The 25,487-nt window shown below is 38.2% G+C and overlaps 3 protein-coding genes across 13 annotated transcripts in view; 1 reads left to right on the forward strand and 2 right to left on the reverse strand.

The window, feature by feature from the left end:
- The window catches only part of RhoGEF3 (Rho guanine nucleotide exchange factor 3), a 161,770-nt gene extending 159,251 nt beyond the window's left edge, over window positions 1–2,519 (forward strand). For all 10 annotated transcript variants that reach the window (XM_089073608.1, XM_089073614.1, XM_089073606.1 and 7 more), the window contains one exon: window positions 67–2,519. In XM_089073608.1, the coding sequence (XP_088929734.1) occupies window positions 67–209 (143 nt within the window). In that variant the 3' untranslated portion in view covers window positions 210–2,519. The remainder of the gene's footprint in view (window positions 1–66) is intronic.
- Window positions 2,520–2,854: 335 nt separating this feature from the next.
- On the reverse strand, window positions 2,855–5,905 carry LOC105423377 (uncharacterized). The gene is made up of 4 exons (XM_011633111.2): window positions 5,238–5,905; window positions 4,606–4,981; window positions 4,379–4,531; window positions 2,855–4,279 (listed from the first exon to the last, which is right to left on the reverse strand). The coding sequence occupies exons 1-4, from the start codon at window positions 5,273–5,275 to the stop codon at window positions 4,067–4,069; spliced, it is 780 nt and encodes a 259-aa protein (XP_011631413.2). The 5' UTR covers window positions 5,276–5,905; the 3' UTR covers window positions 2,855–4,066.
- Window positions 5,906–6,611: 706 nt separating this feature from the next.
- Window positions 6,612–25,487, reverse strand: LOC105423378 (uncharacterized). 2 transcript variants are annotated; one of them, XM_089073604.1, is made up of 16 exons: window positions 25,257–25,487; window positions 23,809–23,993; window positions 23,533–23,729; window positions 16,238–23,415; window positions 15,930–16,147; window positions 15,538–15,841; window positions 15,279–15,457; window positions 14,959–15,148; window positions 14,602–14,837; window positions 14,133–14,523; window positions 13,233–13,344; window positions 12,806–13,154; window positions 12,703–12,747; window positions 12,498–12,614; window positions 12,332–12,440; window positions 6,612–12,022 (listed from the first exon to the last, which is right to left on the reverse strand). In XM_089073604.1, exons 1-16 carry the CDS (start codon window positions 25,399–25,401, stop codon window positions 10,014–10,016), a joined length of 11,964 nt encoding a protein of 3,987 aa, XP_088929730.1. In that variant the 5' UTR covers window positions 25,402–25,487; the 3' UTR covers window positions 6,612–10,013. The 2 variants fall into 2 exon arrangements, with proteins under 2 accessions (XP_088929730.1, XP_088929729.1); XM_089073603.1 differs by having other exon boundaries at window positions 16,238–23,439.

Below are 25,487 nucleotides of genomic sequence, written 5' to 3' on the forward strand. Positions count from 1 at the left end.
TTGATTTATTTAACTTATTCGATATATCGATTTTAATGATTTTATATTAATTTAATGATTTTACAGATAAAACCTATAAGAGAGAGTCAGCTTACGAGATGCCCACAACGATGGTCGGTCAAGGTACCACAAATTCGTTGGGACGGAAAGTCGGGACCTGGTTCACGTTCGGTAGCAACAAGAAGAACACACGGCTACAACCGTCCTGAGACAGGCCTACCTTCGTACCGTATATTGACCTGTAAAGCTGCGGCTAACGGCGCTGCCCAATCCTGCCGAAATCCTGGCGCGAGATACCTCAATGTTGGTTGCTCTGAAACTTAAAAGCACCTTTCGAGCAGGTGTTCGAGAATATCGTCATTGTTAAAGGATATTTCAATCAGGATAATATTGCTTATCTGACGACCGATCGAATCGAAGTGAAAATTACTCCCTGTGTGGATCGATGAACGAACCACTACGATCGCTAGGATTTCATAACGCTGAGGATGAACAGCGTCTCGTCATATGTACGGCACGAAGGTATTTAGATAATTCATAAGTGGAAATTGTCCTACGAAGTATACCTCTTCTTCTAAGACAGGGAAAGTAATCGCTATCGATTTCATCACCCGACAGAGAGCGATCCGCAAAACCGGAAGAAACTTCCAACGATTTTTTATTCACTGCCTCTCTCACAGAGACAGACGCTTCTCTCTTATTAGGCAGACGCTGTCATCGTCCAGATTAGATATTTGCAGACAAAAGTCGCTTACGCCTAACCAGGATTTCGTGAATCTTCGAATCAGTACTCTCCTAACTGTTAAACTTTAAAGCAATGTTCGATCATCTTCGACGTAACGTTATCGGTGCTTTGAGAAGCATCATCTGAAGAAAGAACGTTTCGAAGAAGAAAAATATTTGTTATAAATTGAGAGAAATATATAATCGATCTTGTAGATATATTTGGCGTTAGGAACAACCGTTATAATAATAGCAGACACGAGGGTAGATTAGAGAAGTAGAGACACTTAGAAAAGTAGATAGTAAATGTATAAAGTCAATAGCGGGCTTCTGAGGTACTAAAGAGAAAGTACTAGTCATTCTTCATTGCGAATTCTTGATAAACATTGATAAACCATCGTACATATATGTATATGTACACACACACACACACACACACACACACACACACACACACACACACACACACACACACACACACACCCATCCACCCACTCACCCCCCCCCACACACACACACACCTATCCACCCACTCACCCACCCACCCACCCACACCCACACACACACACACACACACACACACACACACACACACACACATATATATGGTTTATATACGTATGAGATGTATCATTATACGTGCAATCGCTTTTTTTGGGGGTCGAAAAGCTGGCATGATATATCACGCGGCTGTATTTTTTATGATTATAATCGAAAGACTGATGACCGAGAGATGCTTCCTCGGGAGGAAACCTTGAGATTGTTGAATTTTGAGAGAGAAATGCAACGGGATCGATTAGGAAATCTCTGTATTGAATTCAAAACTTCTTCTGCAATTGAGACAACTTCGTTTTTTACTTAAAATTATTATCTCGTCACGAAAATTTCGGAATAACTTTGTAAATCCCATATATTTTACATACGACCCAGAACTAATCGTTCGCAATGAAACATAGTTCTGCGAAGGTGTTAGCAAGTTCGATCACAATATTTCTATGAAGATTGATTTCGCGAAGGAATTCTGATCGGCCGATTCCGCACATCACTTTTCTCTCAATGAAAACGTAGATGTATTTCATACAGGAAATCTTCAGCGTGCTATACAAGGTAACTCTTACTGCCTAACTAATGTTCGTTATTTCGCATCGTAATCGTAATACTCAAGGTAGTTTGTACGGAGTTACGAACGGCAGGAGGATAAAAAAAAAAGAGGAGAGAGAATAAAACGAGGGCAAAAGAGAAAAAAAGTTTATGTTTATGCAAAATAATGCAGTGTAACAGTATTACTCATACAGATGAAAAAGTGATTAGATATGTAAATATTTACATATCACGCCTCTTTTATCCGATTATGACATGAAGCAAGCTTTTAAAGAGAAAGAGATGAAGAAAGGAAGAGAGAAGGGAGGGGGAGGAGAGAGAGAGAGAGAGAGAGAGAGAGAGAAAGAGAGAGAGAGAGAAAGAGAGAGAAGGGTGAGAGAATCTCTCTCAAGTTTTTCTACTCTTGTATAGAAAGATGCATGAAGATTTGGCAACGAGAAAATAATATCTGTCAACCAGAAGAAGAATCTCTGTGTTAATAATATGTGTATATTATCTATGCGGTCCCTTGACAACATGTTCGATCTTGCAGTTTTAACGACTTAATCACGGATCCTGAAAGTTTCCAACACTGCCAATAAGTTTAAAGAAGTACGTCTTCGTTCGTTAGAATTGTTTGATCCGGTTTTAATAGAGAAAGAAACCGGTGTATTCTCGATTCTCTATATATATATATATACGAGGGACAAACGCGACCATTCTGTCTTTTTGATATTTATGTCTGAAGAGGTATGAAAAATATGGGCGATATTTATGTTTTGTATAACATACAGAAAGGTATATATTTTTACTTATTTCCTGACAACGCGTAATATTTACTATATACGACGTGGACAATATAATGATAAAAGAATGGATCAAGATTCCTACTGTACAGAAAGATCATTAGCCTGTTGATGTTTAGACTTAGGAGAGGCGCAATTTGTTGCTGGACCCAACTCATTTCAGAGTTATTTTTATAGGAGAGATGACTCATTAGTTCAAATGTGATTTTTCTTATAAGTATCGCTAATATACACATATGGACTGCTTTCATGGCCAACGTAAGTATAAGGAATTGGCGTAATTTATTAAGGATAAGTAGCGGGAAGATCCCGAGCAACATGGAAGTCTAAAAAAGATGTTTCTCGAACGTTTCGGAGAAACATCTAAATACATTTTGCAAGCGTTTTTCAACGACATACCTATTATTCACGAGACATGATACTGTATAGTGCACAAATAAGCACAACTTTTCACGAAATGAATGATTCACGAAACTGTACTTGCACTCTCATGACCGAGAAATGATCGAAATCCGCGAAAATAATCTTGTATTCACGGCCTCTTATGTATTGGCAGGTGAATTACATATCTGACGCAATCTCAACATGCGCTAATTAATTTACGTCTCGGAAAATACTACCCTTTTCTTCTCTTCAGAAAGTGTTATTCTTTCAGAAATCGTTACGAAGCAAGATCTGCACAAAAAAACTTGAAGAAATGCGCTTTGAAGCAATAAATATTGAACTAAGCTGTTATGATAATTTAGGCTGTTATGTAACACGTAACGCGTTTAAAAACGCATTTATATTTTCCTTGAGATTGAATCATTAATGATATCATATCATTAATGATGTGCGTACATTCTGATGAGGTAAGCGGAGCTTATTTTTTTGTTTCCGTAGCAAGATTGCGCTGCGCTAACGATTCAAGAGGAATGGCACAGATAACGCATGATATCGCTGTTTTCTGTACATATATAGGCATATTTTGTAAGTGTAAATACTGTAGACGTACTCTCTTGTTAGAAGAAACAACTTCAATATGTTTTGTAGCACTTAAGTGAAATCTACTGTTAAGCAATATATCTAACGTTTTCTTGTATAGTTAATTATTAATTAAACGGTGATATCATTTTGTATATTTGTATATCTCTTTAATTTAATCATCTTGAAAATTCATCATTGCGAGATCGATTGTTCGTGTTATAAATAATTATGTTTATGATATGTACAATAGAACGTTATATATACAATATGATTGTCATTGTTTTTAAAATACAAATACAGCATATACATATACATACATGTATATATATATATATATATATATATATATATATATATGCTGAGTTACATATATGTAAATAAACATTTTATAACTATTATGTTTTGTTCATGTTTCCTCATCCTATCTTTTCATAAACTAGATACACATTTATATCAACAATACGTAACATTCTGCTATTTCCTGCAAAGATTTAAGTATCTAGTGTAGAGATATCGCTTTGTTGTTCTGAAATTTGGGCTTTTAATTGAGAATTTTCTTCTCTTAGTTGATTTACGACCTGTCGAAGAGTCTTGACTTCTTCTATCAATGTCGCGCTTTCATCTAAACTTTGAGTTAGTTTTTCTGGAGCTTCTCTCAATTCTGTAATATATTCACATGCTCGTGCTAATATACCCCCTTTGCTCTGTAAATAAATTTGTAATATTATTATAACAAATGATATGTTATACAATTTTATAAAAGAGAAACTATTAAAATAGATATTGATTTACGAATATCATACTTGTAGTTCAAAATTCGCTTTTGTATCTCCCTCCTTCTTCATATTTTCATCACAGTCTGCTAAGAGCTTTCCCAATTTGGAAATCCAATTGCTAATTTTATCTCTTCTACGCCTTTCAACTTCATTGTGTGTTACTCTTCGTTTTTCGTCTCTCTAAATGTAAATGTTATCTCTAAACAGAAAAGAAACGATAACAAAAGATATACCAATAACATCAAGTGGTTTACCTTATTTACAGTTGTCACAATATTTTGTGATCCTTCTATGTGCAATTTAGCTACGCTGGGTACAACTGTTGTGGTAGATTCTGATGTTACTACATCGTTACCATTACTGAGCACATATAACTGTCCGTTTAATGGAGAAGTTAAAACCTGGACAGTATTACTGACATTGCCGGTTATCGAAAGCTCATTGTCCTCACTATGATTGTTGGTGACACGCATCACTTTGTATGCCACTGCATTATCATTCCTGTTTACTGCATATAGATGATACTGTACATTATCATCCTCAATTTCTCCGTCAACATCACAGTCTACTAGCTCAGCTTCTTCCAAAACCACACCAACAGCCTCATCGGTTATTACATTATCATCTGCGCTATAACATAAGAGTTTACATGAGAGTATTCCGTTGTTAGGAACAAAAATATAATAATATAACAAAATATAGATAACTTGTTTTTATAAAGGATATAGAAAAAGTTAAAACCAATATAAACAAATAAGGATGTAAGAAATTAAATTTATTCTTTTACAAGCAGAAATATAGTATAAATAATAAAAGAATATGTAAGAATATGTTTACAATATAAATATTATGTGCAAAGTTATATTTTTATAAAGAATATTCATACCTTTCGTCAACAGTATCAAAATGATCAACAGGCTCCATTTCAATAAACGTCAATCAGTACTTTTGCAATCATGAATTTGGCATATGACACATTGATATGCTGACTGAATTATATCGAGATAATATCACAAACCGGTGTTTTTGGAGTAGTTTTACAAGCTTTACTTGAAAGCTCGCTGCATGCTCTCATCAACGCCCTCTCAGTTATATTACAGGAGACTGGACTTGTTTTTTTTTTGCTACACTGAACCACACTAAAACTTTTTTCTTGCTCTTTTGCTAAACTTCAAATACATATTTATTTCATTTTAAATATACACTGGTTCAACTATAAAAAAAAAAAAAAAAAAAACAGATCCAAGAAATAGCCAAGCCTGTTCTTTTAATTGAACTTCTTCAATATTTCATCTTTTCTCTTTTTTCCTCCAACACAGAAAAAAAAAAGAAAAATTAACTGTGCAAGAAGTTTAGCTAAAAGAAATAAATCTTTAAATGTTTGATTTTAGATGAACTTTCTGCACTGGTATGAGAAATGTACACTGAAACTGCGTACTGATCAGTACCTTTGTACATCACTAGTATTAAATCTATAGTTCCTGTCACACGTATTATAGATTTTCACTACTGATAATATCGGCCTTGAAGCCTAGAGTCCTATATAAGGCTCTCTATTGAAGCCTGTTCTTTTTTGATAAAAATAATATCAGATTGCTCAGATATCCTTTTCAAAGTAACAAGAGTACTTAATTTACAAGATTTGTTCATAATCTCTATAAAATCTTGATCAAGTATCAACATTTAGTACGATCAACGTACTGTAAAGAAAACACACAGCTCTGTTTTCAAAAGAAATTATATAAATTATATATTTTGCAAATTGTAATTAATCTGTCTCATCCTCATATAAAAATATTAAGCTATTAAAAAATAAAGTCTACGAGATATTTTATTTTTTATGTAAAAATATGCCGGAATAAAATAATCTCGTAAAGTACTGATCTTTTGGTAACTTTATCTGTTTAATATACAAAATAACTAGAAATATAAAAATTTTTATCCGAGATTCTCTTTTACGTTAGGAATTTTTACACCTGTTTTTATTAAAATGAAACACTGTGTGTAACATTAAAATACCTAAAGAAATATCATTTAATGAAGCATCGTAGCATTCAAACTTTATGCTTTATGCATTTGTATCAGAAGCAATAAATTTTATTAAAAATTGATTCTTCAATTACAGTACAAGTACCTAAAAATCCTTTTATTAATTTGAGTATGTTATTCTTTAAAGGATCGGCGAAGGAAGAGAGAGAGAGAGAGAGAGAGAGAGAGAGAGAGAGAGAAAGGAGAAAGAAAATCAAAAGATTCGATAATGTTATTTCAATATATTGAATTTTATTACAAAATTCTTTTATTTAGGCTACAACATGTAATATAATTGCGTTTGGTCTAGACCCTTATCAAAAGAAAAAGCTAAACTGCACCATGTTTACTATTGTCTTAACGAGCCGCTTCTCTAATTTACGCCTCGAGGAGAGACACCTAAAATAATAAAGGTAAAGAGAAGTAAATGCTACCAAAATTATTCCATGCAAATTTGAAAAAAAATCTTTGCTCATGTCACATTTTAAATCACTCGATTTTCACGCAACTACCAACTATTTCCTGTCGCAAATATGTGAAATATTCATTTATTTTATATATATATATATATATATATATATATATATATATATATATAAATAATCAAAGTGAATATTTCGCTAAGTGCATACAATGTCGCGCACATAAAAATGAATTTAAAAAATATGTACGATCTAAATGATGACAAGCAAAATTTACCTTAAATTATTGAAAGAAATTGAGAATACAAAACATGATTTAACGCACTAACGATATAATCTCTTTAACAGTACAAACTAAACAAATATGAATTTTGCTTTCTCTCAAATTAACCTTCTTAAGTTTGTAGTAAAAAATGCAAATCGTTATCGCGCTTATTCAAATGTCCTTAAATGATTACTATTATATATATAATAATTGATGTCACATATAAGAAATTTCGCTAAATATAATTCTACAGATACATAGATGTAAATTAAATACATCTATCTCCCTTTTACGAATCATCGTCAATATTATAAGATTGCAAAACCATAATTCTTGCCCATTGCACATTAAAGAGAGGAAAGTAGTAATTACTTTCGAGATAGAGCTGGGTTTTCCTCGAGGCGCAGTTTAAAAACCGGCGGCCCCAAAGACATGCTGTGCCTAAAGAAGAAGACGATAGAAAGTGATTGTACATCGAATTGCGCGCAATATCGATATACATCGTAATAGGTGTAAAAATAATAAAATTAGTGGTAGGTAGTAAACCCCTCTATTACATTATACGGCATGTAGGACTGTGTACATGTGTGTGAATGTTAAGTGGGTTCATATGTGTATACGTGTATAATCATTCGACTTTGTCGCAAAATGTTCAACGTAGTAAAGGAAACTCTCCCAAGCAAGCTAATCCTAATGTAATAATGTAATATCCTTTTCTTGTTTATTCATATAATAGCTTCTATTTATATTAGGTATGTATGTACGTGGTGATAACTAAACAGATACATGATTTCTCCCTCTTTCATCACGCGTGGCCACTAGTGGCCTCAATTTCAAAGAGCAGGAGGCTGTCACGATCACCCATGATCCAAAAAGGTGATCCAAAAAAAAAAACTGAAATTTAAACTTCGCCCAACGCGAAGCCAATATCTCGACATCCAGTCACCGTTGCAATTGCGTATGTCCAATAGATATCCCGATCTATTTCGATTTTCTTCCTGCATTTCTGGAATTAATTGCCAGATATTCATATGTATACATCACATTATTATATTATAAGTGTCAAATGTAATATACATGTAGCACACATGGCACTAATATATTTGCTCGTACGATACAAAAGTCGCAGAAGGAGCATTTGACAGCATCAAATGAGTTTCTAGTTCAACTAGTTGCATGATTTTTGTTATGAAAAAAAAAAAAAAACTCAGAATTGACTAACGTCAAAGTCAGCTACAGTTAGCCAATTCAATCCAGAAAGGATTTTTGAGTCGTCTTCTTCGAGATTACTCCTCAGAGCACATTTAAATCGGCCGATTGTTTTATCATGTTCCACAATATCCTAATCCGATGAATATGATTTTTACATTGGACGAAAGTCAAACTTAAGTGTATCTGAAACGTCGATAATTGTCGACCTAAACAGGCAAAGATACTGATAAATTAGAAATGCAGGAAGAAATTTTAAGTAATATCCGAACGAGATATTATTTGAATATTCAAATTACACACAAACAGCTAGCTACTAAACTAATATCAAATCAAAATTATAATTATATATATATAATTTTTTAAATAATTTTGGTTTGAAATTAGTTTACAATGTGTATGATTTGAAGACATGTCGCTCAAATATTTTATATATATATATATATATATATATATATATATATATATCGTCTTTCCTAAATCTTACTCTTTTGTTTGTTGAAAGACCACACGCAGACTCAATAAAAAATTTGCACAAGTCTATATAAATTCGTACAGGATTAGAAATAGAAATAATTATATGTGTATTAAATAACATAATAAAATTTCAATCATTCTGTAACTTCCATGCAATGCCAATCACGCTATCGCTGTTTTATTAAAATCCATTCTTATGTTTATTTTTCATAGAATACATTTAAAGCAGCCTCCTGTTCTCCAATATAACTATATATTTAATGGTTTCTCATAGAATTATCAAGTAAAATTTGTAAAATACAATATACTGCCTATCATAAATTCTTAATCTTTTTCTTTATAAATAATTATAGTAATAGTTTTCACACCATTTGTTAATTTATTATATTCAGATGCCATTCTTTTGAATTAAATTTAAATATTACATTTGTGCCCTTTCCGCACTAATTCATTTTTTTATAGTATTCTGCATGACTGCATGTGTTGTGTGTATATATATAATACATGTAATATATAATCTAAAGGACTTACGGGGTATTTACAATATGTACACGTTAATAACGATGCGTCATTCAAAACCACTCGATAATTTTTATTCTTTTTTTTCATCATCATTATTGAAGATCGACTTCTCATTTCTTTCCTTCATAAGACATGCGACTATTTTGTAGAGAACAGGTATCCCATTCTCATCTTTTAAAAAATAATTTTGCTTGGATTTCTATTAGCGGATCATAGTAACAAATAATGGTGAAAAATGGTTCTGGTCAGATCTTTCGCCTCGTCATCTCTCAGACGATCGCAATATCTTTATATTGTTGAAGTTTTCGCGATCGTACGTCATTATATATAAATCCAATTAAACTGAAAACTAATTACAGAAAACTTACAATTCTTAGAAAATAGGTTCCGCTCTGTCACTATGATTTATCATTCCACACTCTCTCTCTCTCTCTCTCTCTCTCTCTCTCTCTCTCTCTCTCTACACTTGGCCAACCTTAGATTTGCCTCTGGCGGCGTAAGAAGTGCAAAGACTACAAAACAACTGTTTGCTTTAGAGGTCGAAGAGGAAGACTCTACAGCTTTATTTCGGACACACACGCACTAATATTCTGAAAAAGTTAGATTATTCAAAGCATCGTTCGTGTTTTACTATGCTTTATCTGCGTTACCGCTTTTCCCTCTGCAGCAAAAGTTGCGGTCTTACCTGGGTACGCTCTCTCTATTTAATGATTCAGGGTTGGCCAAGCTCTCACTCATGCTACGAATCGAGATCATCCTCTCTCTGGCTACTGAAGTAAGATACCAGACCACCAAATTCGCCGGTTCCGTGATCTTCGTCATTCGGATGTGATTGCTGCGGCGGCGGTCCTTGAGGCGGTCCCTGAATCGGCGGCTGGTTGTCTGCTGGTGAAGAGAAATGCTCCGAAGTATACGGCGAACTCTGGTAGGCAGCCGCATCATCCGCTGTAGACATTGGCGGAGGCGGCGGATAGGCACCGTAGTGGTAATTAGGAGGTGGAGGTGGATGATACGGTGAGAAATTACCGGGTGGTCGATTGGGGGGTGGTGAAGGTTGCTGCATATTATGGTTAACAGGCGAGGCATTGGTAAACGGTGGCATCTGATGCCTGGGTCCCATAGGATTTTCGGCAAACCTAGCCATCGGTGGACCGCCTCGCACGTATGGCGGAGGTGGCGGTGGCGGCGTTGGGCCGCCTTTGGCCAGTGGACTACCAGCTGATGGTGGAATCATCGCCGGTCCGCCGGGCGTCAGAGGCGAACTGCGATCCCTATTGCTAATGGAGATCGGTCCGCCACCCGATGGGGACGGGTCCATTGGATGGTGAGGCGTATGATACATTTGCGGTCCGGGTACTCGCATACGCATCGGTGGTGTGCCCGATCTGACTGCAGCGAAATGCGGCGGCATAGACGATTGACCTGCTTGCCTATAAGGAGACGGGATCCTGGCGCGTGGCTGCATCTCGTATCCCGTCCGCGGACCACCCATCATTTGTCCGCCGGCGTTGGGTCCACCGAAATACTTGTGACCCATCGCAGCTGCCGCCGCGGTAAAAGATTGCGGACTACTAGATACTGGTTGGGATTGAAGCATTCTTGTGATGACGGAAGACTGTTGACCGGGTGGTAGCGATGGATAAACCGATTGTGAGTTCGATGGTTGCGTCGATGGAGGACCCGGCGTCGGTACGGCACTCGCTGGCGGCGTGGAAGGTGCCGAGCCAGATGTACTGCTACCTGGCGTAGGAAGAACATTTGGTATATCGCTTTGTTTCATCTCCGAGTTTGAGTCAGTGCCCATACCGATCAAGCCGGCTTCGGCCGCCGCCTTAGCTGCAGCTTCCGCAGCTCTAGCTGCTTCCAACGCGAGAGTCTTTTTACCCTTGCCGCGACCTCGTCGCTTCGGCTTCATCGGCGTACCATCCGGATTAAAAAGATGTCCATCTGGCCCCGTCATAAGAGGCATGTGTCCTCCTTCGACGCTCCTATCCATTTCCGGTGTTAGACCTGTAGATAAGGTGCCGGGATTCACATTGTGCGACATACCATCCGTGCCAATGCCTGCTCCCGGTGTAATGCCCAGATTTGGTGCGCCATCCCTGCGCATTTGCTCGGCAAGTATCTCGGCCTTGCTACGACGTCCGCGCTTCTTCTTTTTGGGCACCTCACCATCCGTTCCCTCAGGCGCGTTAGGATCCCTCTGCCTTTCCGCCGCCAATATCTCCAAAGCCTTTAACCGCGCCTTCTCTAACTTCTTGGCTTCTCGTTCTTCCTTTTTCTTCTTCTTTTCTATCTCAATTGCTGCAAGTTCTAGCTGTCGCCGCCCGTATTCTTCGTCCATCATCATCTGCTCGAGTTGTTCGTCATCCAGATCAGCTAGTTCTCCAGCACCAAGACCCGTTAGCGATCCTTCAGGAACATCCCCGGTAAACGAACTTGCTACTGACATTGTTGTAGCAGTCAATCCAACATTATCTGCAAGATTCTCATCCATTTTAGATGTTATATCACCAATAGGATTGTCCATGACTGCATGAATCATATCTCCGTCCATATCATCTTTTAGCTTCTTGCGTCCTCTGTTTTTACTTCCCGGTTTCGGTCCAGGTTTCTTCCTTTGCTTCGGCAAGTCATCGGATAACGATTTACGTTTCGCGGCAGGACTCTTACTATTACGTGGTTTCTTCGTCTTCGGAGACTTGTTCTTAAACTTCAAAGCATCCTTCTTAGGGATATAAACATCTCCTAAAATATTCAATTAATAGTTATAAATATATAATTATCATTCATATATATTCATAAATTATATAAATTATATAAAAAATATTTGATAAATATTTTTAAAAATTTAGTAATAATTTTAAAAAACTTTTTAAAGTTGAAAATATAAAATAAATCCTTCTCTTATATTTTTTCAAAGAAAATCTTTACTCAACTTATTGATTATATATCGTTTAATTTACCTTTGACTTATTTTACAGAAAAAAAAAACAACATATGATGGAAACGGTGTATAATAAATTTTGTATTCTTGTATGATATAAAATGTGTTACCGGAATCAGAATCCTTCTCTCCATCATCATTCATATCGTCAGCTTCATTCACTACAAATTCATCTTCACTTTCGCCAGCTTTTCTCATCATTAATGCTTTTTTCAACTCCTGCAAAATAATCAAGATTTGGATATCGATAATTTTATTAAAAACAAAGACACTTACTTCTTCGCTATCCGATGCCATTTCTTCTCGATAATTGATCTTTCGTCCTCGAGTTCGTCTACCTAATATTTCTTCTTCTTCTTGTCTGTTTTCATCTGGCAGTCCGCCATAAATAATCTGTAAGAAATAAAATTTAGAGACATTATTATTATTGAAAAGTCAATTCTCAATTAAAGAAATAAAAAAATTAAATAAAAATACAGACCTTTCGTCTAATAGCTGGAGCCTTTTTCGGTTTAGGTACAATGTCCTGAAAAAATATTCAATATTAAATTTCTTGTTACAGTAATTGATTAAAATTTTCTTACCTTTTTAATTTTTTGAATTGGTACCATTTCTGTTGGATGTTGAATCTGTGGAATCGGAATTTCTGAAGGTGTTGCTACTTCTTGTAATCTTTCATCTTTCATTTCAACATTATTTTCGTCCGGAGTAACATTAGTTTCAAAATTCTCCTGTTTATTAACATTCAACATTTCATTTATAGTGGTATTAAAATCTTGCAAATTAGATTCGCATTGTTCTTCCATTTTTGGTTCATCTTCTTCGTCATTCTCACTCTGATTATCAGATTCTATTATACGTTTTCTCTTTTTTTTCTTCTTACCCTTGGTTTTGGGTATTGTTCTGACTCTGGATGTTGGTATCGTCCTGCTTCTGTAATAATTTTAAACATTTTAAATATTTTTTAATACAATTTTTTATATATTATTTTTAATAACACGAATCGCGCACTTTTTCTTTCTCTGCCTCCAGGAATTATCACTGTCTTCGCTATCTGAATCTCCCCATATAGATCGTGATTTCTTTCTTTTTGGTCGATCACTCTCTTCGCTGTCATCATTAACTAAAAAAATATTTACATAATTATTACATATGTTTTGAAAATTATAAATATTTACATATGTATAAAAATTTAGATTTAGATATATAGAAATTAAGAAATTATAAATATTTACAATGTTTAAAAAATTAAAAATATTTACATAACTATTACTTATATTTTGAAAATTATAAATATTTTATTATTACGATTAAGATACATAATTTAATACAAAAATTATATGTAATTGATTTTAAGTTCTTTAAATATTCTTTCAACAGATTAAATGTATTTCAAAATCAAATCAATAATAATCTGTTTGACAATTTAATTTCAAATCAAAATTTAATAATGATAAATTTAGTGAAATTTATATAGATATTTATTATATAGAAAATATTGAAATGATGCATAGCTCTATGTAAAAGTGATCAATTTGCAGTAGCTAATTTCATAATTTTTGAGTTCAGTTTGAACTCTCATTCTTTATATATGCTTCGATTTTTTAAAAAATTTCGTAAAAAGTTACAAGTTTTGAGTGAAAAAATATATAATTGTAATCTATTTAGAGAATAATTAACTTTTATATATATATATATATATAATTAATTATTATAGTTAGTTATTCTCTAAATAGATTACAATTATATTTTTTCACTCATATATATCTATATGTGTGTGTGTGTGTGTGTGTGTGTGTGTGTGTGTGTGTGTGTGTGTGTGTGTGTGTGTGCGTGCGTGTGTGTGTGTGTGTGTATAAAAGACATTACACATTAAAAAATAAAACAAGTAGTTTTATTGCTAAAACTTACTAAAATCGTCATCATAAGCTCTCGTCATACGCGCCCGGGTAGATCTTCTAACAGGACGCGAGTCGCCCTTTCTGCCACGTCGTTTTACATCGGCAAAACTGCTATCATCGGACGATGTAATGTGATCATCAAAGTCCTCCTCTTCTTCAGAGCTTGTACCTTTGAAATCTTCATCACTATCTGGATCGTCTTCGCTGCTTATATCAAGACTGTTCAACTTCCGATGTTTCTTACGTGCTAACAATTTTCTAGCAACAGTATTTTGTTCCTCTTCTACTTCATCAATCATATCTTCATTCTCGATCTTATATTCTTCATCACTTTCTTTTTCCGGTTTTGATTCCATATCGTCTTTGTCTTCTTCTAGCTGAGTCATCTTTAATGCTTCAGCCTGTAAAACAAACAGATTATAGTATTATAGGCATTAAGTATACATATTTTTATATTTAAATATCTAATTATTTTTTACCTGTGCCTCTTCTTTCTCTGCATTCACTATCGTTGCAATATCCTTTCCTCTTCCTTGATTGCCAGCACCTTGAACAGCTTCAACTTCATCCTGAATCGCGGCATTAATCATGTCATCGTATTCATTAAACTTGTAAGTGCTGGCGCATCGACGTTCACGTAATTGATAAACTGGTTCGCTTTCCTCGCTACTCGAAGTTTCAGAACTAGAGGCTGACGAAGAAGAATCTGAAGATTCTGTGTAAAAACAGATTAATATCAGGTATATTATAATGATGTACGATTATCACTAATTAATGCAAATTTGTTATTATATCAAAAAACGAATCGCTATATAAAATCGCTATATGAAAGATACCATTATCTGATTCTTGACTGGACGCTTTCGATCCTTTTGTCCCACGTTGCGCTTCACCTTTATGAAGTACATTATCCAAACTTATGCCAACAAAAGCCAATCGTTTCTTCCGCAATACTTCATTCTCGTGTCTTTTTGTTAATTGATCCCATGTTTTCAGGGTCTCCCGTAGTTTGGTTACCAATAAATTCTTAAAAAAAAAAAAATAACACAACAACTATATAAATATATTTCAACACATATATTATGGAATTATGCAAAAATATATAGTTTATCGTATGAAAAATATATAAAGTAATCGTAAGGAAGGGTAAACTTACATGTTGACACGGTGGACAAAACCAGTCGCCTTCAGGTATAAGCATAAGAGCTGGTCTGAGACAAGAGCAGTGCCAACCTTTATCGCAAGAGTCGCACAAAAGAATCCATTCGGGATGATCAGCTTTCCCACATTTCTGACAAGCATATTCATCCTCGGCTTCTTCAACATCACTTTGAGCTAATAAGAAATAAAAATAATAAAATTATGTATATTTCAAATAAGTTCATTGAATTTCTTTTTAGGGTAAAAAAACTTACCCTTTTGTGCAGTTCTTGCACGTCTTAATGGTTCAGACTCTTGATCCTTCTCAAGATCGCTTTCCGGAGAAAATTCGTGATCACTCTTAAACAACAAGGATCCCTCACTCTCCATATCTTCGTCTTCCTCTTCCTCATCCTCATTCTCATTCTCTTCGTCGCTGCTAGACCCAGAGGAACTCTGCCATGGATTTGCTTCGTTAAATTTGGCGAGCATCTTCTTTTTCTTTCTCTTCCGACGTTTCTTCTTGGATTTTTTATCCTTTTCGATTTCCTTTATAACAACCTCCTCTTCACTTTCCGGCTAAGTAAACACAAACGATTACTTATACAAACTAGATAATCTATAATCTCTCACATATTTAACATAAAGCACTACTTTAATTTCTTACCTTCTGTTTCTTTCTCTTTTTCTTCTCCGATTCCTTTTTCTCTCCCAACTCACGGTTCATGGTTTCCTCCTCGATTCTGCGCCTGTCTGCTTGTTCTTTTATTTTCAACTGCGCAATTCTTCTCGATTGCCTCACGGGCGTCTCATCGTGTTCTGTCACGGGTGCTTCTGTCTCTAGCGAAATATCTCTACCTATTTCCAAGCCCAAGACCATTTTTCCTGCAAAAATAAAATTGCTCGGTCAATCGACTTTCACTGACTACTACTGTCGTGTACCCTGCGAACAATTATTACAGCGTGTGTACTTACGCTTTTTCCGTTTTTTCTGCGTTGTATTTAAAGTATCGTTAGGTGACCCGTCCGGATGAGCACCGGGAGAAATTTCCGACGCTTGATCGCCTTGATGAAATTCCGTGAGTTTCGGCCGATTAGGACGTCCACCACCTCGAAAACCGCGTCTCCGTCTACCTCTGGGACGACCTCTGATCTTTTTATCAATCGCCATTGCTTGTATCATATTCGGATCGTCACTGCCGTCTTTATTTACAGGCTCCGCTGCATTATCGGAGCCACATTTCACAGCCTCGTCCTCGGAGCTCACCGCCACACCGCGACTTTCCTCGATGGACTTTCGTAATTCCTTGTCGGGCATACGTTTCGCCCGTAACTTCATCCTTTTGCCACCCATCATCTCTTCGTCCTCTTGCTTCGTCGCCCCGTCCTCGGAATTCGACTCGTGAGCGCTATTTCGCCGCTTTCGCGAGACTTTCGGCATTTCCGTAGTGCTGTCCAATTTCCATCCCTCGTAAACCAAATCCGTTGCCGGCTTTACGCGAATACTTATCTTGGAAGCGTCAGATGTATCCTCGGTGATATTCCTCAAAGCATCGTCGTCGGTGCACGCTAAGGGATCAGCCTCTTCCGGTGATACGTTGAAGACACATTCATTGTCCGCGCCTGTCGAATCGTCGGAAGCTGTAGGGACGCTCTTCATCTCGATATTCTGCACTTCCAAACATTCTTTCCTCTCGGCAACTTCTACTAAATCAACCTTCTCGGTACCTTCTTCTATCGGCGCGACAATCGGCGCAGAATCGTTTATCATACCAAAATCGTTTTGAAATAATTGCGTTGTTGTGGAAATCGTCGGTGCCCTCGCTTCGTCTTCGATTGGCGGTTGCAATTTTTCAACTTGGTTCGATATATCTAAAATCTTGGGTGCCTCCGCGTCTGCACTCGTTAAAGTTTCCATCGTTTTGTCATCATCGGTTTCTAAGTACGGAGGCTTAGACTTTACCGGAGGAACATCTTCTATATCCGAGGCATCGATCAGCCTCTTGCTAGCTTCCTTTTTGGGATCGGATTTAATAGCACCAATTTCTGAAATAATCCCCTGAGCGGGAAACGTAGTCGACTCGCTATTCGCATCCAAAGGCGCATTTCTATCGTAGTTTTCTGTAATCTTATTTACATTTAAGTTTATACTAAAAGGCTCATTTTGATTATTGCAACTATCCAAGTTATTAACATTTTCTATCTTCGTAGATATCGAATTCGAATGATAATATAAGTTATCCGGGGTCATACTCTCTTCTAAACTTGCATCTTCAATTTTCCACATATGTGATCTGTTTGCATCTAAATCATTATCTACTTTTACCGGCATAACGTCCGATTCTGATTGAATCGATGGTAAATTTATTCCTTCCGTGAATGGCTTAGTCAAACATTCTTCTTGCAGCTTAACATCCCATTTATTGTCCTTACTTTCACAGTCAGCGGGATCTTCTTTGAATCTTTTACACGGAATAGGCAGCTCCTCGGTAATGAGTTCGTTTACATTTTTTGATCTCGCAATATTCTCAGTATCCAAACTAACGTTCAATTTTTCGTCCATGTTTCTCGTATGTTGCTCTGCTATATGGAATACATTAGTCATTTGATTGTCGATAGTGTTGAATTCCGCATTTTCTTGAGTAAACGAAATCTTAGCAATTTTATTTGCGTCGCTTTCATTAAAATTGCAAACGTTTTCAGATGTCACATCTGCTTTCTCCGTCGTCTCGATGTCTCGAGTTTCCTGCATTCCTGCCTTCATGTTATCAATTAAATTATTGAGATGCTCCTTACTTTTCTCACTATGGTTGACTGGAGTTATCTCGAGACTCTTGCTTTGAAGAGATTCGATTGTATCTTCAGTCGTGACGGGAGTTACCGAAAGTGACTTTGACGTATCTGATATTTCTGATATTTTAGAATCGTCAGTAACAGCAATATGTGAATGAATATCCGTTTCTTTTTGAAAGTCATCTCTACCCGAAGGCATTATTGATTGATCATTCGAACGATATTCAATATTATTGCAAGTAGCTTCAACTTGCGTTTCGTCGGTACATTCCTGTTCGTTAATTTTTACGTCTTGCTGTACAACTAAACTTGCATCTTGATTTAATACTTCGTCAATTTTCATTTCCGGAGGTTCCTCCAATTGTTGTCCAACAGTCGCTAGTTCTTGAGAAATATCAGCGATTACACTTGTATTGACATCATCTTCCTTAACATCTTCCTCAACAAATGACTTTTCGTGCAGTTTTTCACCCGTTTCTTGTTCTATTGAAATGGCAATGCGGTCTTCCTTAGAATTGTTCATTTGCTCCGAATCAGATTCAAGAACATTATCGCTACCTACATTATCATTGGAATCGCTATCGTAATTCGCGACTAATGACTGTCTCGTATCGTTCGTTATCTTCGCTCGTGAATCCTGAGAAATTACATTGACGGCATCTGTCTCTGATTGTTCAGCAATTGCAGCTGTTGTATTTATCTCTAACTTTTCCACGTTTCTGGCAATTTCCTCACTTTTGTTAACTTCGCGAGTATCCTCCGCAATTTCTATATCCCGTTTATCGATATTACAAGCCTCACCGTCATCTTTTGCAGTAGTAAATTCTTTAACATCAACGTTGTCAACTTTGTCTTCTGCATTAATTTCAGATTTTTCCTTCTCTGAGACTTCAATTTCCGTCACGGATTGACAAGATTCTTGTTCTACGGTAACGACTGGAGTCGTCTCTTTCTCGAATTCTGTTGAAACTTCTGGTGCTGTATCTCTCGATTGCTCGTCGCAATTCGTTGCAACTTCCTCAGTTTCTTTGAACAATTCATTTGATTCAGACACGCGATCATCTATAACCATCTCCCCATTAGAGTCCTGATCGATACAAGAACTGGGATTTTCAGAAGCATTGTCGGTTGTATACTCGCTCGTAGACTGTATTAAGCTAGACAAGCTCGTTTCTCTCGCAGTTTCGACGACGTCGGACTTTGACAATTTTAAAATGTTCGTTTCAGGCACCGTTACTGGCGAAATGCTGAATGTAGAAAGTTTATTGGTATCGGACAATGTCGAATTTTCAACCTTTTCACCATCTATTTGCACAGACTCACTCTCTTGAGACGAAGAATCCTGTGCAGAGACGTCGTCCGAGCTGCTTATGATAGGAACTACATCGTGCTTATCACTTTCTTGGACAGACCCCGAACTAGTTACCACAGAACTTTCAGGAAGATGGGTTTCGGAATTTATACCGAACACAGCGTCGTTGACTTGCGCGTCGTTCAGTTCTTTCTCTTTGATCTCTTCGGAGTCACCCGATCCATCGTCTTGCGTTCCTACGTCCGATAAAACGTCAGTTCTTTCGCTGTTTTTGTCGTAGTTAACGCATAACGAATCGGCATCGGAACCGGCCAGGCCCTTCATTTTCTCCGTATTGTCCGTATCGGTCGAATGATCCTCCTGACCGTCGATTTCAGAGAAATTATCATTCTTGTCGCTTTGCTTGTCGCAGCTCTCGCCGGCGGAATCCAGATCAGTCTTCTCAAGCCTGCTTGCTTCCTGATAATTCACAGACTCTGCCGCATTCGTAGAATCTAACGGCTCATTGGAATTGTTAATGTCCTCGAATTCCCTGAGGTCAGCCAGCTCGGCTTGTGAATTTTGCGTAAGAGGTGACAAAGACGAATGCGCCGTTGTTTCAAACTCGACTTTATCTTGCTCTTCCTTGGAGACGTTTATATTATCCAACTGACAGTCATTCTCGTTTTTAGAATCATCGGTTTTCGATTCTTTATTACTATCCTCTTTGTCATCCGACAGTCGCGATGTAATATCGTCCGATTTGAAAGGATCTCCTTGACTTTCTGTACTTACAACATTTTCAGAATCCGTAGACTGAGCGCGTTGCGGAGGCTCAACAATTCCACATTCCGCTGATTGCACGTTAGATTCGCTAGTTTTAATTAGCGAACTAATTTTAATTGAATCTTCTTCGGTCATACTTATGTCATTAATACTTTCATTTTCGGTTATCACCTCCGACGAGCTTGCATGCAACTTTGAGCAGTCCTCTTCCACTTCCTTGTCAAGACAAATAGTTTCTTGCATGTTCGATTCTTTACTTGTCTCCGTTTGAACTTGTGTTAGAGACGAATTAGCAGTGTTGCACTCACTATTTGGATCTATCGAACTGTTGGACATTGAAATTTGTTCCTTCGTTTGGTCACACGAGTCACTTGGTGACACTTCAATTTTTTCTACGTCTTTACTGTTATTCCCGCAAGAAACGCTGTCAGATTCCGAAATAAACAAATCCGATTTCAATGAATTATTATTTGTTTGTGTCAGATCGAAATCTTCTGTCTTGTACGGATGAATTATATCATCCGCTGATTTCGATGAAGACACACATTCATATTGCACAGTGTCCGTTCTGTCGTTAACAGAAATGTTCAGACTTTGCTCCCTTTGGGATTCCAATTCATCAGTTTTCGAGGTATACGAGATGCAATTGGGACCAAAAAAAAATCTCGGTGGAGATTCGACCGTTGATTTGCATTCGTTATTCGCTATTTCGGGTTCTGTATCTGGTTCATGCGAATCGGAAACATTTTGTACATTGGCCGAATTTACAGTAGATTCAGGATCCGCGCATGATTCAGGTTCTTGCGAAGTGTCCGCTTGACAAGATGATATCGACGAATCGCACTGCACGGGCTCTTGAAGCTTAGAGTCTCTTTCCTGTTTCATCGTACTTGTATTTTCTGAACTTACATCGGACACTTGCAATTTAACACTGTCTTCGACGGTTTCACTTTTCGCTTTTACAAAGTCGTCTACCCTGACGCTTTGATCCACATCGGTAGAATTCTCGTATCCAGTTTTGGGCAATTCAACATCCGAGCTCGACAATTTCTGTTCTTCCTTGTCTCGTTCGTTTATACTTTCCTTGAGTGATATGTCTCCTTCATTTGATATGATACTACTGTCACACTCTCCTTTCTCTTCTGGTTTTCCCACGTCCCACCTGGACAACCTTTTGACGGAACCGGTTGTACTTTTAGGTATTATCTGAACGCCTAACGTGTGCTTGAACTTTGGCTTTTCTTGCATAGAATCTACTATTTGATAATTATCATTTACGCTTACATTAGACTGTGAATAGTTTCTATTTAATTTTACAGGGGTTTTGTTCGACACTATCGAGCCCGTGGATACCTCGTCCTCGGTTAAAACCTTATTCTGCGATAATGTCGCAGTAGCTGAGTCAGGTTCATTTTTTGATTCGTTGCTTTCTTTATTGTCAGTGGGCGCATCGTCACCGGGGTTACCTGTCTCGCATTCCGCCCCGGAACCCTCGCCGTAGAAAAAAACCGTCGGTTCCTCTATAGCCTCTCCGACGATGGGATTTACCGCATCGCAATCGCTGCCAGATCCTTCGCCTTGAACCATCATCATAGGTTCCTCGATAGCCTCGCTCACCTCATCCCTCCAGTTGGCGCTCATCATTGGTCTCTTGTCCATAGAACCTCTGATTGGAATTACATCCGCCCTTAACCTCTTCAGCATATCTTGCTGAATATCGTCATCCTCTAAAGAGCGTTTCAATGGTGCGGCATTCATCCTTAGCGTCGTGAGCTTGCTAGGATCAGAAAGTATCGCGTAGCTCGGCAATCTGTGTTCATCCTTGGCGGGTAATCTAGCTGTATTATGATACGGCGTCGACGACATCTCGTACGCGGTAAACGGCATTTGTCGCTTGCTCAAATCGGCCACCATCACGTGATTGCGCATCATCACGCTCCGCGCATCATACGGCAGATTTGGCACATCCGGTTTGCTCACTTTCTTCGTGCTCAGATCCATTTCTCGATGCTGGAAATCCTGCGTCCTATAGACCGGCGAGGGTAGATCCATCGTTTTTCCCAACTTTCGACTAGAAAGATCGATTCCAGAGAAATCCACCGGTCTATTTTGCTCGTTTGCATTTTCCCAACCACGTGGTGACGTCGACAAGTCTATCCCTCTGTGACCCCTGTGGATTGCTGACTTTTCAGATTGATTTCTCGCGCAAAAGTCTTGCGGTAACCTATCATCCTCTCCATTTACCATATTTCCCAGCATACCACTGGACCTTGCTAGAGATTCCGCTATCTTTTCCAATGATTTCGGCCCACTTGGTTTCTCTAATTTCTCCGACTGTATCCTCACAAGATTCGCAGCCAGTTGCTCGATCGGCTTGAGGGATAGCTTGCTGTGTCCCACAGAAATGGAATCCGTAGACGAGAAAGGTAAATTGTTTTTGCAAGGCAGTTTCTCGAGTGATTTCATGACGGAATCTGTCATCTCATCAAGAGCGCTGTGTTTCTTCGCTGCGTTTAACGGCGCGATAACAGGTATCGTTGGATTTATGAATTTTTCTTCTGGGGGTTGCTTCAATTCCGTAATATTCACCAGTTTTAGCGGAGATGAGGTAATAACAGGCGTTTCTATAGATTTTAATGGTGCTGATTCTTCAATTTCGGCTTTCATGATATCAGTCTGTGCATGCGTTATAGAGGATTTGCTTTCTGATATCAAGGAAGCGGATGTCTCGTCAGTAATCTCTTTATGGCTCGCATTTTCCGATATTGCGTCTGCCTTCGTATTTAGCGTCTTTAAATTAGTCGCTGATAAAGATAAATCATTTGTACACCTTGTTTCTATCGTCGGAGTTCGCATCATTTCTTGAGAATCGTCCTCCTCCGTAATCTGTTTGGAACTTTCATCGTTTGTCGCATCATCGTCTTCGGCATCAATATCATCATCTTCTTCTTCTTCTTCTTCCTCCTCCTCCTCTTCAATTTCTTCTTTTTCTGCTTCATTACTGATATCATGCTTATCTCGATTTTGATCCTGATCTTGCTCTTGTTCATCCTCAAATTCATCGCTTCTACCATTTGGTAGCTGTTTATTATTCATTTCGTCTATGTGTACCCCGTTTTCTTGTACAACTTCGTCTTCCAAACTTGGAGACGTTGTTACTTGTCCAGTATCAATTATAGGTTTCTCAGATATTTCTAAGCTATTGCTATCCTCATTAATTGGTATAGCTCCGATTTCTCCATTTGATAAGGTATTTATAAGATTGACAACACCTTCTCGATCCCTATTGCAAATAACATAGTACATACTATTGATAGATGTGAAGAATGGTGACAAATGACAACAAAAATAATAATTTACTATATTATTATCTAGAATAATTTATAAGAACAAAACTTACTGAGCTACTAATTCCCAATTTTCTTCATCTAAATCTTCCCTATAAACTCTTATGTTGCACTCTTCATCCAGCTGACACCAGTATGCTAATCCACTCTTGTCCCTTCCCAATGGTTCCACACGCAACTCATCAGCTGCTAATTTGTTTACTTCATTCTTAAACTTTTGATTTAAGTCAAATTGTGTTTCCAATAATACCTAGAATAGAAAAAGTGTTTGGCATAAGATGGATTAATTATTATAGCCTAGGAGCAAAGAAAAATTAAATAAGCCATACTTTAAGTAAACGCAGTTTAACAGCGATACGAGCTTTCTTGTAACCAAAGCGTTCAAGTTCCCATCCATCTTGATTAGAGTACGTGTGGCAAAACTTGACTAGTGCCCGTTCCCACTTTTCTGGTGATACAGTTTTACGCGTTTTCCGCAACAACTTGATGTGCAGGTCTATTAATTCTTGTGACACTAGAAAAAAACATAAATAAATTTAAGAGAAAGCGAGAAAAGGAATAGCATAAAATTCTACAATAAATTTTAAATTAACAAAACTTTAACTAGACATAAATATGAGTGAGAGATTTATATTGAAATCTGTCCCGAAGAATTTATTTATTTATAAGACAACAATATACAAGCTCGAATAACTTTCACGTAAATTTACATAAAAATTATTCAAACATACTTTAAAATGCTACGGAAAAAACAGCTCAAGCTAATTTTGAATGGGAATTTCGTAACACAAAAAACAGAATGCCGCTTTGTTTATACATTCCAAGTTAAGGAGACCGCAATCGTCAACGAATTCACGAATGTTTAGAATGGACCGATCAATGAAGTTTCCCAGAGATCGGGAAGCGGCTCGGCGTAGCGCGTCAGTTGTAAACTAATCGTAATCACGTGTAACCGACAAGCTGACAACAAGGAAGGTGGCAGCACGCGGCGGAACAATAACAACGTGAATCCCCTTCCCTGCCCCCTCCAATCCGCCCCTCCCCGTATTTCGCGGCTGTATCTGTCAATAGCAACGCCTCGCGAAGGGAACGTGTTATTAGGCCGTTCAGGTCGGCGCGAAACCGCGCGGAACGCGAGGGAGGGACGCGCGCGGAGGGGATGGCCTGTATAGTTACCTATACCGATATATCTCGCGCCAAGCCGCTCGCACACACCAAAACAAAAAGAAACGGCAGCGGTGGCGGTGGTGGTGGCGGTGGCGGTGGTGGTGGCGGCGGCAGCGGCGGTGGCGACGGCGACGGTGGCGGTGGCGGTGGCGGCCGCCCGTCCCGCGACCGTCGTTCCTGCTCCTCCTCGTCGAAAGAAGCGAGAGGAGCGATTTGCCTCCACCGCCGGAACGAATCAGCGAGCGAACGAACGAACGAGGCTTGCAGTCGAAGCGGAGACGTACGAAGGAAACTAATAGTACGCGCTTAGACGGCTGGCCTCTCGCGGGGGCGGGTCGCGTTGTATCGCTGTTTCCCTCTCGCTTCCTTCCGCACACCTCCTCGAATGATCTATCTCTTTCCTCCTTACCGTTTTGCGCGCATATACATACAACACGATTGTGCCGCTCTCTCTTTCTCTCTCTCGCTCTCTCTTTGTCCCTCCCTCCCTCCCTCCCCCTGCCGCCGTCGCGCGCGAGAGCACGTACACCAAGCGTAGAGAAAGAGAGAAAAAGAGAGAGAGAGAGAGAGAGAGAGAGACAGATAGACAGAGATTGGAGCAGAGACCCACCTTCCTGCGTATCCTCAAGCATCTCCTGGAGCCGCGCGATGTCCGGATAGATGATACCGCAGGACTTGCCGAAGCAGCCGAGGAACGAGCAGATCACCGCGAAATTTGGGTCACTCGCGCAAGAGGCTTCGTTATCGGACGCCATTTTTCCGACCGCTTCTCGCCGTTGGGCCCCGTCGCGACCGCCACCGCTGCCGCTGCCGCTGCCGCTGTCGTCACCGCCACCGCCAC

The sequence above is a fragment of the Pogonomyrmex barbatus genome, unplaced genomic scaffold, assembly GCF_055798465.1.
Source record: "Pogonomyrmex barbatus isolate J1 unplaced genomic scaffold, ASM5579846v1 scaffold15, whole genome shotgun sequence".
Lineage (NCBI taxonomy): Eukaryota > Metazoa > Arthropoda > Insecta > Hymenoptera > Formicidae > Pogonomyrmex > Pogonomyrmex barbatus.

What these genes read in the sequence shown, in the direction of transcription:
- LOC105423378 (XM_089073603.1), bottom strand. Translation starts at nt 25,401, where the DNA reads ATGGCGTCCGATAACGAAGCCTCTTGCGCGAGTGACCCAAATTTCGCG. An exon ending in TTTGTCCACCGTGTCAACAT is followed by an intron (nt 15,149 to 15,278) that starts GTAAGTTTACCC and finishes TTTTTTTTTAAG; the next exon opens with AATTTATTGGTAACCAAACT. An exon ending in TGGAGGCAGAGAAAGAAAAA is followed by an intron (nt 13,155 to 13,232) that starts GTGCGCGATTCG and finishes AAATTATTACAG; the next exon opens with AAGCAGGACGATACCAACAT.
- LOC105423377 (XM_011633111.2), bottom strand. Translation starts at nt 5,275, where the DNA reads ATGGAGCCTGTTGATCATTTTGATACTGTTGACGAAAG. An exon ending in TTTGATACTGTTGACGAAAG is followed by an intron (nt 4,982 to 5,237) that starts GTATGAATATTC and finishes CTTATGTTATAG; the next exon opens with CGCAGATGATAATGTAATAA. An exon ending in AAGCGAATTTTGAACTACAA is followed by an intron (nt 4,280 to 4,378) that starts GTATGATATTCG and finishes ATTTATTTACAG; the next exon opens with AGCAAAGGGGGTATATTAGC.